This window comes from Acipenser ruthenus, chromosome 46 (assembly GCF_902713425.1).
Source record: "Acipenser ruthenus chromosome 46, fAciRut3.2 maternal haplotype, whole genome shotgun sequence".
NCBI classification, from domain to species: Eukaryota; Metazoa; Chordata; class Actinopteri; order Acipenseriformes; family Acipenseridae; genus Acipenser; species Acipenser ruthenus.
Genome location: NC_081234.1, coordinates 1,259,937 through 1,276,463, shown reverse-complemented (window position 1 = coordinate 1,276,463; position 16,527 = coordinate 1,259,937). Strand labels below are relative to the sequence as shown.

The following is a 16,527-nucleotide window of genomic DNA, read 5'->3' as shown; positions in this document are numbered from 1 at the left end:
AGGTGTCAATTTCACGAACAACCGGTTTATTGTTGTGAACAATAATGTCAGCAAATGAAATATAAAGAAAAACAAATGAGTTTAGAACAGATAAAGAAAGAAGAAAGGTTGAAAGCAGTCATCATAATCATCATAAGAAAACAAATAAGTGCAGGGAACAGGTAAGTATGGAGAAGCGCAGTTAAGAAGGAAAATAAAGTGAACAAAAACAGAAGGCCAAAAAATAACACAAAGGAGAAAACAGGTGGAGTGTCTGGAGGGCCTCAAATAAACACACCCCCCCACACTCACACCCCCCACACACCCACACAAACCCAAAATCAATGCACAGACAGACAGATAAAGATGAATGAAACAATTACTGATGCAAAACAATTACAAAGACAATCTTGATGGCAATGGATGATAAATGAATTAAGCCTAAACGAGCAGTGTAATTGAAAACCATACAAAGTAACAAAAAGAACAGAACCAAAAGATACAGGAAACACAGCATCAAATATAAAGTAGAACAAAAACCAAGCAAACAGGAAAGGGATGATCTGACCAACTGATAAAGAAGTCCAGAAAAGAGTCCAGCACTGATGGGGATGGTGGAAGGGTGATGAAAAAACAGAGCACATTGAAAATGATGAGTCTGTCTGGTAGTGCTGAGCTGAATGGTGAACAGTGAAAAAAATCAGGGGGATCAGGAAAAACTGGAGACTGAACCCACAAAACAACAAACACTAAACAGACCTTGAAAAACAGCTAAACCTAAACAAGTAACAGTGAAAATAAAAAGAAGAATTTAAACAAAGTGCAGCAACAAAAGAACATTAATGGATGCAGTGGCATTTATCTAAAAATGCTAAAGAACTCACTGAGATTTAAGTCAAGAAAATGCTGTTGTGATCATACATTCCTCAAGAGGAAGGGAGTCACCCTCCAGGCCTGGTCAGCCAGCTTTAGTACAGGTGCTGGCTTGTAAGGAGCTCTGAGATTGAAGGAGTGGATATTTGAATGAGCCAATGGGGAGAGAGGATGGTTGCAAAGAACTGTGGGAAATGAAGTTTTAACCTGGCCAGACTACTGACCCTAATTAAAGGGACGGGTGGGTGAGTCTTACACCCACATTATGTAGCATGGGAATTGCTACAACCCGGCTTTGAACAGCTTTGAGCTCGTCTGGAGAATCCTAACCGCCAGGCACTGAGCAGCCTGCCTCATTCAAATCATGTGACACTGTGGCTTTTCAATGCGTCAGCCCGCCCGCTCTGTCTATATGAATGGAGAGTAAGGGCTATCCGGGTTGAAAGCTTGCGTTGAAAATGATCAGAATGGAACAAGGAAGTCCTGGCCCTTAGTGATCTGAGTATTCTCCAGAAAAGCTCAAAGGAAGTTCAAGGCCATGTGAGTTTTAGGTACCAGGGATGGAAATAAGACTCCTATTGCATAACGGTTCACCCATTCCAGGTTTTACTACAAACTTGATTAGCCATAGTGTGTAGGTAACAAGCTCAGGTGTGTCTTATTAAACTCACTGCAAAACCAGGAATGGATCAGACTGCTATGCAATGGGAGTTTTATTTCCATCCCTGGCGAAAAACTCAACATTGGAGCAAACACATTACATTCATCTTTAAACTGAAGCTAGCAAGCCGCTAGAATCGCATGTAACTTTTTTTCAATTGCTCATTACAGAATGACCCTCTTGACCTCTTTTAAAAACTTTTAATACCTACCGGTACGTTTTTTTTTTTTTCTAATCTGTTCTCTTCTCTGTAAAACCCAATCTGAGCTGTAGGGCAGCTTGGCTCGTCCCAATTTCAAATTGCTCACGGCAAGAACCATAGTCATATTCATGATAATGATAATAATAATAATAATGAGGATTTAAAACGAGTTCAATTCTGGAAATGTTAATTATGCCATTTCCCCCCAAAACATAATACTTCATCGTTCAACCTTTGCTTAAATCTGAAGAGAAAGTCTCAGCAGACATCGGAGGCAAATCAATCCCTCCTTATGCCAGTCTGCAATCACGGGCGCCTGCTTTTTCAGGCTTATTTAATTGACGGCAAATTAAGTTTAGTTAATGGATATTCATCTGAGTATACCAGGCATCATGCTGCTTTTCCACATAGAGCTAAATGAGGTCTGGACTGGAACCAAGTTGGTGTAAATGTGGCTCTAGTGGTTGGAGCTGAGGAGCGACTGGGAAGGAGGGAAGCAGTGTGGCTCTAGTGGTTAGAGCTGAGGGACTGGGAGGGAGGGAAGCAGTGTGGCTCTAGTGGTTAGAGCTGAGGAGGGACTGGGAGGGAGGGAAGCAGTGTGGCTCGAGCTGAGACTGGGAGGGAGGGAAGCAGTGTGGCTCTAGTGGTTAGAGCTGAGGGACTGGGAGGGAGGGAAGCAGTGTGGCCCTAGTGGTTAGAGCTGAGGAGCAACTGGGAGGGAGGGAAGCAGTGTGGCTCTAGTGGTTAGAGCTGAGGAGGGACTGGGAGGGAGGGAAGCAGTGTGGCTCTAGTGGCTAGAGCTGAGGAGGGACTGGGAGGGAGGGAAGCAGTGTGGCTCGAGCTGAGACTGGGAGGGAGGGAAGCAGTGTGGCTCTAGTGGTTAGAGCTGAGGGACTGGGAAGGAGGGAAGCAGTGTGGCTCTAGTGGTTAGAGCTGAGGAGGGACTGGGAGGGAGGGAAGCAGTGTGGCTCGAGCTGAGACTGGGAGGGAGGGAAGCAGTGTGGCTCGAGCTGAGACTGGGAGGGAGGGAAGCAGTGTGGCTCTAGTGGTTAGAGCTGAGGGACTGGGAGGGAGGGAAGCAGTGTGGCCCTAGTGGTTAGAGCTGAGGAGCAACTGGGAGGGAGGGAAGCAGTGTGGCTCTAGTGGTTAGAGCTGAGGAGGGACTGGGAGGGAGGGAAGCAGTGTGGCTCTAGTGGCTAGAGCTGAGACTGGGAGGGAGGGAAGCAGTATGGCTCTAGTGGTTAGAGCTGAGGAGAAACTGGGAGGGAGGGAAGCAGTGTGGCTGTAGTGGTTGGAGCTGAGGCACTGGGAGGGAGGGAAGCAGTGTGGCTCTAGTGGTTATAGCTGAGGAGGGACTGGGAGGGAGGGAAGAAGTGTGGCTCTAGTGGCTGGAGCTGAGACTGGGTGGGAGGGAAGCAGTGTGGCTCTAGTGGTTGGAGCTGAGGCACTGGGAGGGAGGGAAGCAGTGTGGCTCTAGTGGTTAGAGCTGAGGAGGGACTGGGAGGGAGGGAAGTAGCGTAGCCTCCAACTCTACCCAAATCCACAGATGATATTATGTGCAATTCTTTTTGTTTGTTAATTAAGGACGACACAGGATAGACTCAATTAAAATCAGAATTATGTGTTCAGAATAGCACAGCAGAGCTTCTGAATACTAAAAAGGAAAATGGAAAATAGAAAAGAAAAGGTTGTGTGCTTCTCCAGTTCCTCTCCCCAGGGTAGCGAGCTGTAAAATGTGTGAGTGGAAGGAGTTTGAGGCGAAATGTCAGGCTTTGATTCAAACTGCACAGGAACTAAACCATACCCTGCACGCTTACTGACTAAGAAACTAAACCATACCCAGCATGCTTACTGACTGACTGAGAAACTAAACCATACCCTGCATGCTTACTGACTGACTGAGAAACTAAACCATACCCTGCACGCTTACTGACTGACTGAGAAACTAAACCATACCCTGCATGCTTACTGACTGACTGAGAAACTAAACCATACCCAGCATGCTTACTGACTGACTGAGAAACTAAACCATACCCTGCACGCTTACTGACTGACTGAGAAACTAAACCATACCCTGCATGCTTACTGACTGATTGAGAAACTAAACCATACCCTGCACACTTACTGACTGACTGAGAAACTAAACCATACCCTGCACGCTTACTGACTGACTGAGAAACTAAACCATACCCTGCACACTTACTGACTGACTGAGAAACTAAACCATACCCTGCACACTTACTGACTGACTGAGAAACTAAACCATACCCTGCATGCTTACTGACTGATTGAGAAACTAAACCATACCCTGCACGCTTACTGACTGACTGAGAAACTAAACCATACCCTGCATGCTTACTGACTGACTGAGAAACTAAACCATACCCAGCATGCTTACTGACTGATTGAGAAACTAAACCATACCCTGCATGCTTACTGACTGACTGAGAAACTAAACCATACCCTGCATGCTTACTGACTGACTGAGAAACTAAACCATACCCTGCATGCTTACTGACTGACTGAGAAACTAAACCATACCCTGCACGCTTACTGACTGACTGAGAAACTAAACCATACCCTGCATGCTTACTGACTGACTGAGAAACTAAACCATACCCTGCACGCTTACTGACTGACTGAGAAACTAAACCATACCCTGCATGCTTACTGACTGACTGAGAAACTAAACCATACCCTGCATGCTTACTGACTGACTGAGAAACTAAACCATACCCTGCATGCTTACTGACTGACTGAGAAACTAAACCATACCCTGCACGCTTACTGACTGACTGAGAAACTAAACCATACCCAGCATGCTTACTGACTGACTGAGAAACTAAACCATACCCAGCATGCTTACTGACTGATTGAGAAACTAAACCATACCCTGCACACTTACTGACTGATTGAGAGAAACTCACTAAGAAGCACAATCTATGCAATGAAAATGTTTGTAGCGATGCAGAACGTACTAAAGGTAAGAACAACAAAAAAGCAAGTGAATAACGTGACAATTTAATCGGCACCTGATCGTTTTAGTAATACATCTCAAGAGGTAGTAAAGATACACACACACACACACACACACACACACACGTACACACACACACACACACACACACACGTACACACACGCACACACACACACACACACACACACACACACACACACACACGCACACACACACACACACACGCACACACACACACACACACACGCACACACACACACACACACGCACACACACACACACACATACTGTCCTGGGCCAAACCCTAAGAGCATGCCCCACAATGTGTCATTGCCAAAACATTTCTGGAGGTGAAACGTGTATTTAGTTACTTGTCTTAACTCTTTCATGCATGGATAAAAAAAGCTCTCTTCTGCTCTTTATATGGGGACATATTGAAGATGCAAATGCATGAGGATCTCATATGAGAATGCCATTCTTTCCCCATAGAAAGCAACAGAATTTTTTTTTTTTTTAATGAAAAATATATTTATTATGTGTCAAAAACGACCTTTTCAGCCACTTATTTTTCGAAAGGGTTAACTGTATCGTATCATGAAGCCAGTTGAAAGGGCAACCCACAATCACTGTGCAGTCATCCTTCTGCTTTCCCAAGCTTGTTGCTGAATAGTTGCACACCCCAAAACATAACCGCATGCATTTGCATAAATTGTAGATTTTTAAATTATTAATGTTTTTTTTTATATCTACGTATATGTTGATAGCAAAGACCGCGCCTCACTCCACACACACACACACGCACACACACAGACACACACACGCACACACGCACACACACACAGACACACACACACAGACACACACATACAGAAACACACACACACACACACACACACACATACAGACACACACGCACACACACACACACACACAGTAACAAATAACAGATAGCCCATTTTGGAATTAACACAATAAACTAACAGTGTTATACAAGAAAATATTTTCCAATCAAGGCATCACCAGACCTCCAATTCTCTCCAATTCTCTCGTTTTTCCCCCTCTATCTCTATCTACCTTTTGTAACCGAAAAATGTGGACTTTTTTCCTGTGCAAGGTTAATGTGTAACATGTGCAAAATAAGCATACAAGCGCATTCCCCTAATAAGAGAATTAAGAGATTCTTCACACGTTATCACTTATACAGGTTATACAGATCAAACCTCGACACTGTAAGACACTGAGAAAGACTTCATTCAGTCAACGTCATTGAATTTCAGAGTTTGATCCCGTCTTTAATGAACTCCTGTTTTTTGGAAAGGAGAAAAAACACACTTATTGATTTTAGAATCAATAATCGAAGTTAAGTACTATAGTCACTGAAAGACTCTTCAGCACTTAGTTTCTCAGTTTTGTACATTACTGTTGAATTGTCATCGTTCAAAATAGGAGTTAATGAAAGACTGGAAGAAACGCTTTGAAAATACGCCTGGCTTTCTTTGAGTTTCTAAGCAGGCAGCTTACCTTGTTGCAGAGTCCCTGTGATGAACCCAAAGAAACAGTGCAACAGCCTGCCCAGCTGCCTCTTGCACCGAGCCCTAGAGGTACTCATGGTGTCAGCTAGAACTGGGTTCAGACTGGGTCAGGACTTGATCAGAACCACAGGGTCCAGAGGAGGGTCTCTCAAACCCCAAATGCACAGCCCGTCTTGCCACAGAGACCCACGAACGCCAAGAAAAAAAAACCTTATTTTTTTTACCAGCGTTCGGATTTAAATCTTCTTGTTTTCCACTCGTTTTTCTTCTTTTTTTGTATGTTTCTGTCTGTCTGTCCTCACAAGGCTCACCCAGTAAATATCCAGGATCTCTCCAAAACCATTAGCCTGGGGACCGGTACAGCCCACTTTGCTTTTTTCTGCCTATCAGGGAGGGATTCCCAATATGGCACTTAAATACCAGTCAAATCCAGTTAACACCCAGTTCAGTCCCGCTAACACCAGTATGAGCTGTAGTATTTTTTCCAGTTGCAGGTTGTAGCTCAGCACTCACTTTAATGATAATAAGCACGCTAAAGGAAGCCTGTTCTTTCCTTTCTTTCTCAGTTACTAGTGGGAGCATGCAATCATTTCTCCCCCCCCCTCTCTCTCTCTCTCTCTCTCTCTCTCTCTCTCTCTCTCTCTCTCTCTCTCCCCCTCTCTCCTCCTCCTCTCAGGAGAAATACATCTGTTTTGTTTGTTTTTTGTTTTGATTTTTAGATCATTTTTCTTCTCATCAGCTTTATCAGCCCCCACCTCCCCCGTCTGTCTCATTTCAATTAGTCTTGCTTTATGGGAAATGTCAGCCACTGAATCACAGTTATGTGCCAGCCGACAAACACATGTTGCGTGTCCCGTTGCATTTGCAGGGTTTGAAACAATCAGAATGAAATGAGAGCGTCTGGCATTGCGCTGTCAATACAGCCAGGACGACACTGTTCGATTCAACACTCAATCTGGTTAACCCTTTCAATGCCTTGGGCGAGAGGGCTCGACAAATGTATTGGGATCAATTGATCTGTATAGCAATGGATCTAAATTTCCCAGTAGATCTGAGTAGCTCAGTGGTTAGAGAAAGCGCTGGGCTGCAGTGTGCAAAGCAGTGGGTTTGAGTAGCTCAGTGGTTAGAGAAAGCGCTGGCCTCCAGTGTGGAAGGCAGTGGGTTTGAGTAGCTGAGTGGTTAGAGAAAGCGCTGGGCTGCAGTGTGCAAAGCAGTGGGTTTGAGTAGCTCAGTGGTTAGAGAAAGCGCTGGCCTCCAGTGTGGAAGGCAGTGGGTTTGAGTAGCTGAGTGGTTAGAGAAAGCGCTGGGCTGCAGTGTGGAAGGCAGTGGGTTTGAGTAGCTCAGTGGTTAGAGAAAGCGCTGGCCTCCAGTGTGGAAGGCAGTGGGTTTGAGTAGCTCAGTGGTTAGAGAAAGCGCTGGGCTGCAGTGTGGAAGGCAGTGGGTTTGAGCAGCTCAGTGGTTAGAGAAAGCGCTGGGCTGCAGCGTAACCTCACTGACATTGCCTGTGTCTCTGGGGTCCTCGATAGAGATGTCCGTGCAGGTTTTTGCAGCATGTGCACCTGGAGGGAGCTGTCTAGGTAGTGCCTGCGTCAGTGAAATTGAAGAAGACCTCCTATCGGTAAACCACAGGTGAGTGTGGTCAGGTAAACGACAAGCAGGGCAATGGGGTCACCTAGTGGCCATTGCAAAGCACTGCGCCACACACACAACCTGCTACTAGGAGCTGTCTGAGCTCTGATGGGCTGAACAGCCTCCTCTCAGAAATAAACTTTCTCATCTTCTTCTGTTACAAATGTTCAAAATCCCGTCTGTCTCTGTTTCAAGCAGCTATTAGGGACCTGCAAGCCTAGGTCTATTAGACTGGTGGATGGTGTTGCATTTCTCAAGGTAACAGACTCATTAGAAAACCTTTTTCTCCAGTCTGCAACTAAAACATACAAAATAAAAAAATAAAAACCACAAAACAATTTGCAATAATGAAAACAATAAGCAACAGTCCCAGAGCACTAATCTAAAGGCTCTTACATGCACTTAGAGTGTTTCATAATGATTATGAAGCCTAATAAGCCATTCGGGTTTTTTAGTTTTGCAATTATTGGTGCTGATTATATCCCACGGAAAAAGGCTTTTTAAAATCAGCAGTGTTCATTACCTTAAATTGTGTGTGTGTGTGTGCGTGTGTGTGTGTGTGTGCGTGTGTGTGTGTGTGTGTGCGTGTGTGTGTGTGTGTGTGCGAGAGTGAGAGTGAGTGTGTGTGTGTGTGTGAGAGAGAGAGTGAGTGTGTGTGTGCATGTGTGTGTGTGTGAGAGAGAGAGTGAGAGTGAGTGTGTGTGTGTGTGTGTGCGTGCATGCGTGTGTGTGTGTGTGAGAGTGAGAGTGAGTGTGTGTGTGTGTGTGTGTGTGTGCGTGCATGCGTGCGTGTGTGTGTGAGAGAGAGAGTGAGTGTGTGTGTGTGCGTGCATGCATGCGTGTGTGTGTGAGTAAGAGTGTGTTTGTGTGTGTGTGAGAGAGTGAGAGTGTGTGTGTGCATGTGTGTGTGTGTGTTTGTGCGTGTGTGAGAGTGAGAGTGAGTGTGTGTGTGTGTACATGTGTGTGTGTGTTTGTGTGTGTGAGTGAGAGAGTGTGTGTGTGTGCATGTGTGTGTGTGTTTGTGTGTATGTGAGCGAGAGTGAGTGTGTGTGCATGTGTGTGCATGTGTGCGTGTGTGTTTGTGTGTGTGTGTGAGTGAGAGTGTGTGTGTGCATGTGTGCGTGTGCGTGTGTGTTTGTGCGTGTGTGAGAGTGAGAGTGAGTGTGTGTGTGTGTGCATGTGTGTGTGTGTTTGTGTGTGTATGAGAGTGAGAGTGTGAGTGTGTGTTTGTGTGCGTGAGTGAGAGTGAGTGTGTGTGCATGTGTGCGTGTGTGTTTGTGTGTGTATGAGAGTGAGAGTGTGTGTGTGTGTGTGTGTGCATGTGTGCGTGTGTGTTTGTGTGTGTGTGAGAGTGAGAGTGTGTGTGTGTGCATGTGTGTGCATGTGTGCGTGTGTGTTTGTGTGTGTGTGTGAGAGTGATAGTGTGTGTGTGTGTGTGTGCATGTGTGCGTGTGTGTTTGTGTGTGTGTGAGAGTGAGAGTGAGAGTGTGTGTGTGTGTGTGTGTGTGAGAGTGATAGTGTGTGTGTGTGTGTGTGTGTGTAGAATATAAATAACAAAAAAGCAGCATACTCAGGTATGGCATAAAAATTAAAAATAAACTTTAGCTTTTAAACCATCTCAGTATAAATACCACTTCACAATTAACAGGGATGTTAATAAGACTCCTATTGCACAGTAGTTACACCCATTCCAGGTTTTCCTAATCTGTTGGAAACACAGAAACAGGGCTTTCAAAACTTATTGCAAAATAATTCCAATGAGAGGAGTGGTTCTCAAGATATATGTAAAGATGTATATTGTGAAACTCTCAATCACGTGCTGAAGAATATCTCTGGCAAGTTTCATCACAACCGGACAAGTGATTCTCCAGACGGTAAATAGCTAGATACTGGAGAAGTGGCTCCCGTGAAATGCCAATATATACATGCCAATATATACAAGCTTGATTAGCACTGCAGCTAATCAAGCTCGTAGTAAAACCTGGAATGGGTGAAACTGCTGTGCAATAGGAGCCGTATTCCCATCCCTGTTGTCTGTATGTGTGTCTTTGTAACAGGAACCAGCAACCATGCATAGTTACACAAAACAGCCGGGTATCTGCATTCACAGTGCTAAAGCTTCTCACCAGATCTCACCAACGAAGCAGAATCTGTGACCTGTGCTCTCTACATGTATGTATATACATGTGTGTATGCATGTGCGTGTGTGTATGCATATATGTACTGTATGAATGTATGTAGTTCAAATCGACTCATTTTTATGAAGGCGGTGTGGGTGGTTGTTTATCAAAGATTTCAACAAATGTTTCAAACTACATTCACTTTGCAAGACTAGCTAACAGATGCAGGGGTTATTAATGAACTAGACAGGGACTGATCTGAAGACAGTTACTCTTTAACTGTATATTAATCTGTCTAGTGTGTGTATAAATATTGAGTGAAATAGCTTGCATCGCTCGATTTTCAAGGTGTGGTATCCGAAGCATAATCAACAAGTACAGAGAAACATCATCTGTAATTGACAAACCCAGGACTGGAAGACTCAAAAAGCTGTCTAACAAGGATGAGCAATACTTGAAGATAATATCCTTAAGGAATAGAAAGAAGGCAAGCGTTGAATTGACAACAGAACTGGCAGGAGTCACAGGTGTCGTTGTCCATCAAATCAACAGTACGAAGGTGACTCTTGAAATCAGGACTTAAAGGATGTGTTGCAGTAAGAATACCTCTGTTAAAAAAGGGGAACAAGACTAAAAGGCTCAAATATGCACAAACTGGATTATGGAACAATGGTCAAAGGTGCTTTGGACTGTTGATGGATGGATAACAACATCTGTGCCTTCTGCCAGGACCACGGACAGCAACACAAAGGATTCCACAGAGTCAGGACCACGGACAGCTCAGTGGAAACTTCCACACTGCAGCAGAACAGCCACACCTGTCTCCAGGTGTAATCACGGTAAGTCTGCAGGCAGGTGATGCCAATCAGGTTGCTCTACTTAACCGCACCCTGGGCTTTCTTTTGTTGTCTTTTGGTCCTGTCAGGTGAAGGAATAGGAATAGGAATAGGAATAGAGGAGAGGAATAGAGGAATAGGAATAGGAATAGGAATAGGAATAGGAATAGAGGAATAGGAATAGGAATAGAGGAGAGGAGAGGAGAGGAATAGAGGAATAGGAATAGGAATAGAGGAATAGGAATAGAGGAGAGGAATAGGAATAGGAATACAGGAATAGGAATAGAGGAATAGGAATAGAGGAGAGGAATAGAGGAATAGTAATAGGGGAATAGGAATAGGAATAGAGGAATAGGAATAGAGGAATAGGAATAGGAATAGGAATAGAGGAATAGGAATAGAGGAATAGGAATAGAGGAATAGGAATAGGAATAGGAATAGAGGAATAGGAATAGAGGAATAGGAATAGGAATAGAGGAATAGGAATAGGAATAGAGGAATAGGAATAGAGGAATAGGAATAGAGGAATAGGAATAGGAATAGGAATAGAGGAATAGGAATAGTGGAATAGGAATAGGAATAGGAATAGGAATAGAGGAATAGGAATAGAAGAATAGGAATAGGAATAGGAATAGGAATAGAGGAATAGGAATAGGAATAGAGGAATAGGAATAGAGGAATTGGAATAGAGGAGAGGAATAGGAATAGAGGAATTGGAATTGGAATAGGAATGGAGGAATAGGAATAGGAATAGGAACAGGAATAGAGGAGAGGAATAGGAATAGGAATAGAGGAGAGGAATAGGAATAGGAGGGGGAGAGAAAATACTTTGGAGGAGAGTTTTGGAGAAAGAAAGAAAAGGAAAATTACATCAAGGATTGAACACCCAACGACGACGAACTAGGACTGACTGGAGAACCCGAACGGCACTAGGACCATACTTCTGTATGAAAACTACCCACGGTAATGAACCCGGCCTGAACCCACGAAGAGACTGAAACACCTCTGCCTGTTTGGTTGATTGACTATTTTGTTTGTTTTGTTTAACGTTTGTAAAGAACATTTGCAAAGAACACCAAAGCCCCTCATCCTCTGTCAAAGCCTGTGTGTAATCCCAGCCTTACAAAGAACCCGCCCCAAGAAATGTTAATTATATATATATATATATATATATATATATATATATATATATATGTGTGTGTGTGTGCATATATACCTCCACTATTTGAAAACAAACAGTGGAGGTTTATAGACTTTTGATCCCTGAATCTCGATCCAGCACGTCTGGGATGAACTTGAACAATTTGTCATCACAATCGCCTCCCTACCTCTATGCACCAATTACTGTCCAGGGATGAAGACTCCTGTTGCATAGCAGTTTGATCCATTGCTGGTTTTATAAAACACGGGACGGGTGAAATTGCTGTCTCAGACAGCCCCATATTCTGAGACTCTCAATAACGTGTTCTGAAGGGTGTATGTAGCTAGTTTAATCCCATTGTATAAGAGAGTGTTGTGTATCCATCTCTCTCTATAGATCAAGGTCTATATGCAATGGTAGTTCTAGTCTCTCTCTCTCTCTCTCTCTCTCATATGGGGTACTAAAACATCGCATTACATTGCTCTCTCTCGCTCCCATACCCGCTAACACAGTGCTAATGGGGTTCCCCGCGGCTTCTGAAACCCAAACACACTGTGACCGCACTCTGAGCGCTCTCTCACGCTTCCTGCTAATACAATCATGGCTTTCAGACCGCAACTGATCCAGCAGCAATTTGTCGCTATTTATAGAAGTCTCTGCAATTACTCAACCAGACTCCTCTTATAGAGCAGCAGAGCTACTGGCCAGAGCACTCACAGGATAGATATTTACTGCAAAGCAACCACCATACTGTGCCACTCAGAGGCACACAGCACCTCCCTGACGAACCGGAGAGACTGTGCATCAGTGCAGGAGAAAAAGGACAAAACACTCTGATTGGAGTCACTATACATGTTGAGCATGATTAATGAATATCTCTGCCTAGCGATAAAGGAGAGGCATACAATCTTGTGCGACTGTCTGAATGCCATTTTAGAGTTATGTACTCTAGAGTCACTGGTCCAACTGCGATGAAACTTGCTAAAGCTATTCTACCAGCTAGCACAAGTCTTGAGTGTATCAGAGTCTAGGGCTGGCTGTCTGTCTGTCGGTATGTCACACTTACATTTTAACTTACTGATATAGAGAGAATCGCTAGTCCAGTTGTAACTGGCTGAGGACTCAATAACACAGGTTATTGAGTGCATCATAATCTGGGCTGTGGAGGCTGTCTGTCCGTTTAACTGTCTGAGCTGCTATTAATTTACCAGGGATGTAAATAAGACTCCTACTGCATAGCAGTTTCACCCATTCCAGGTTTTACTAAAAGCTTGATTGGGTATAGGTAATAAGCTCAGGTGTGTCTTATTTAGCATAGTATGGAAGCGTGGTGGGCAATTCACTGACACACACGGGAGACAGAAGGTTTTATTTGAAAGGCCGCTTGGCACACTGATTTATTTTCACCACAAGGTGGCACTGTGGTACTGCTGCAGAGCACAACCTAATACCAGCAATGGTAAAAAAGGTTGGTAGGTCGTAACACACAAACAGGTGCTCAAAATAATAGTGAAAACAAAAAGCACAAAGAAAAAGGGGAAATAAAACACAGTAATAAAACTACAAAATAAAAGGTGCTGCTTTGTGCAGTGTCCCCCACTGCCGCTAAACCGGTCAGCTCGGGTCTCCAACCTACACTGAGGTATTCCCTCACAGTACTCTGTGGGGTGGCCCAGGTATTCCCCCTAACTCTGGTATGTAAATGCAAACAGTTATGGCAGCTTTCAGCAGTCTTCTTTAGCCATGCTTGTCTGTCTTTTCCTCTCGCTCCGGACACTGCCGTTCTGTAAGGGTTTTTTTTGGTTTGTTTGTTTGTTTTTTCCAATTCAAGTTCATGAACAGAACTCCCGCTGTCGTTCTTCCTGAATGGGCAGAAGAACGACAGGCCCGACAGGCCCCAAGGCCCGCCTCCCAACCACTCAGAGAGAGGGAGAGACCACACCCCTCACTCACCTCTCCGTGTCTCACTGCCATGACTGCCCTCTTCCTGCTGAACCACGTATGCGCCAGACAGTCAGCACAGAGCTCCCCTGTTACACATAGTAACATGGATCAAACTGCTATGCAACAGGAGTTATTTCCATCCCTGGTTTAAGCTGAAAATGGTAAATTGCACAGAATGCTCTACATCACAAACACATTTCTCCAATACAGTATTCACTCAACACCTGGGTAGGAGTGCATGACACAGGTGTGGTCATGAAGGCAGGTATCATGCTCTCCCGGGATGTAATGTAAAAGTGTGACAGACGGACAGACACGGTCAGTGTATAAGGGTCCCTATTTTGGGATGAGATCAAAAAAGGTAAATAAAAGCACAACATCACAGAATCTAGTTAGAAGGTATGTTTTAGCCCAGGGGATAAAACTCACATGTATCCCTGTTTCCCTCTTGGAGCTGGCATCTGAAGAAGTATCCACAGTACAACAGTTCCACAAATCGCCCACTAGAGGGAGATAAAGACCTTTTTTCTTCGTTCTGCTGCTCTCTAGCCATGAGGGGTTGATGTTCCTATTCCTGACACCAGGTGGCAGCACAACACTGACTGAGCAGATTTATAATCAAGTGGCTGATTTTCAAAGCTTTTTACTCAAGTGTAAATTACTGTAACCCCTCTCTTTCTCCATTCACTTCCCTGTCCTTTGCTCCTCTTCCCTTTCCTGTCTCCTCTGTGTGTCTGTGTCTATACTCTGTGTGTGTGACTCCTCTGTGTGTGTGTGTGTCTATACTCTTTGTGTGTGTGTATGCTGTGTGTGTGTGTATGCTGTGTGTGTGTATGCTGTGTGTGTAAGTCTATGCTCTGTGTGTGTCTGTGTGTGTATGCTGTGTGTGTGTCTATGCTGTGTGTGTGTGTCTATGCTCTGTGTGTGTGTATGCTGTGTGTGTGTGTCTACGCTGTGTGTGTCTATGCTCTGTGTGTGTGTGTGTGCTGTGTGTGTCTATGCTCTGTGTGTGTCTATACTCTTTGTGTGTGTATGCTGTGTGTGTGTGTGTATGCTCTGTGTGTGTCTATGCTCTGTGTGTGTGTATGCTGTGTGTGTGTCTATGCTGTGTGTGTGTGTGTGTGTCTATGCTGTGTGTGTGTCTATGCTCTGTGTGTGTGTATGCTGTGTGTGTGTGTGTATGCTGTGTGTGTGTCTATGCTCTGTGTGTGTGTATGCTCTGTGTGTGTGCATGCCTGTGTGTGCATGCCTGTCAGATACTATTACAAAAACCTGCCTGCTTCTTCCTGAAAGAAACCATAATAAAAAAAAATTCAAAATTCAAAAGCATGGCCCAGGACTGAATTCATCAGCGCTGCGCACCATGTTCTGTGCAGCTGCATGTCTTTGAGATCAGTTCAGTTTGTGTCATTTACAATGTCTTTGACGATCTCACACCAGCAATCCATCGTGGAAATGGCTCGTTTCAATTCTCCCTTCTCTTTCTGTCACTAACCTCCTACACGGGTGCTAGTTGCAAGCAGTTTGTTAGTTTATTCAAGGCAGAATGTGGAGCAGCATTGTTAATGTGTTTCGCTGTTTTTACATGTCTTATTGAGACTCTGCAGTGAGTGCTGAAGCCTTTGGCTGTGTCCCCTGGATCAGCAATTAGCCATCCTAAAAAAGAAGACTTTACTGAGCTATTTACTTTCATTGTTTAAAGATGCGCTCGATTAAATTACTTATTTTCAAATGGAAACTGAAAAATAGCAGAATGAATAAAACGCTCTGTATTTTTTTATTTGAAAATAAGCCGTGTATAAGGGAGTTACTCAACCATGCTGCATTTTAAGGGGTAGTTTATTTTTTTAACTGTGAACAAGTAGCTTTAGTTAAGAACTTAATTTATAATTTCTAGAAATTTCTCAAAAACAATGAATTTTAGGAAAAATCTTTTGCAGCAAAAATTTTGCTTTTGTGGATCAGGAAAAAAAAAGTTACAAGAAATGAGATGTCTACAATTATTTATTTCAGCAATGTTTTTGCAAAACTCCAAAAATTCTAATTCAAGAGTATTCATACCCTTTGATGCTATGATAGTATTGTCTACAAGATGCTAGAAATATCAATATGATAATGCAGAACCTAATTTTAATGTTGTTGAAGCTGACACCCTGGGATCCTTCAAGAAGCTGCTTGATGAGATTCTGGGATCAATAAGCTACTAACAACCAAACGAGCAAGATGGGCCGAATGGCCTCCTCTCATTTGTAAACTTTCTTATGGTCTTATGTTCTTAATTCTAGAATAGTCTAGAAAATGCTGGATTGTAGGTGAACATTCTTAGAGAGTATAAAAGGCATAGGATGATTGCTGTCATTACCAATAAGTCAATATGGGAAAAAGTAAAGAGCTATCTGAAGACCTTAAGCAGAAAATGATTTATTGTCATAAAGCTGGAGAAGGGTACAAGAAGATTTCCAAGCATTTGAGTTTCTCAATTTCAATTATTGTTTCTATTATCAAGAAGTACAAGACTCGTGGTACTGTCACAACGCTCCCTCGGTCTGGAAGAAAGAAGGTTCTTTCACCAAGAACAAGTAGAAGAATTGTGAGGAAGGTTAATAACAATCCGAGACTGACTGCCAAAGAT

General features: G+C 43.6%; 1 protein-coding gene across 2 annotated transcripts in view; it reads right to left on the bottom strand.

The window, feature by feature from the left end:
• The window catches only part of LOC117397691 (calsenilin-like), an 83,319-nt gene that overhangs the window by 54,026 nt on the left and 12,766 nt on the right, over positions 1–16,527 (bottom strand). The window contains exon 1 of one of the 2 annotated variants that reach the window (XM_059013538.1): positions 6,215–6,757. The exons of the other annotated variant lie outside the window; for it this stretch is intronic. Within the exon in view, the coding sequence (XP_058869521.1) occupies positions 6,215–6,302 (88 nt within the window). The 5' untranslated portion in view covers positions 6,303–6,757. Of the gene's footprint in view, positions 1–6,214; positions 6,758–16,527 lie in introns of those variants that run through there. 2 annotated transcript variants of the gene reach the window in all.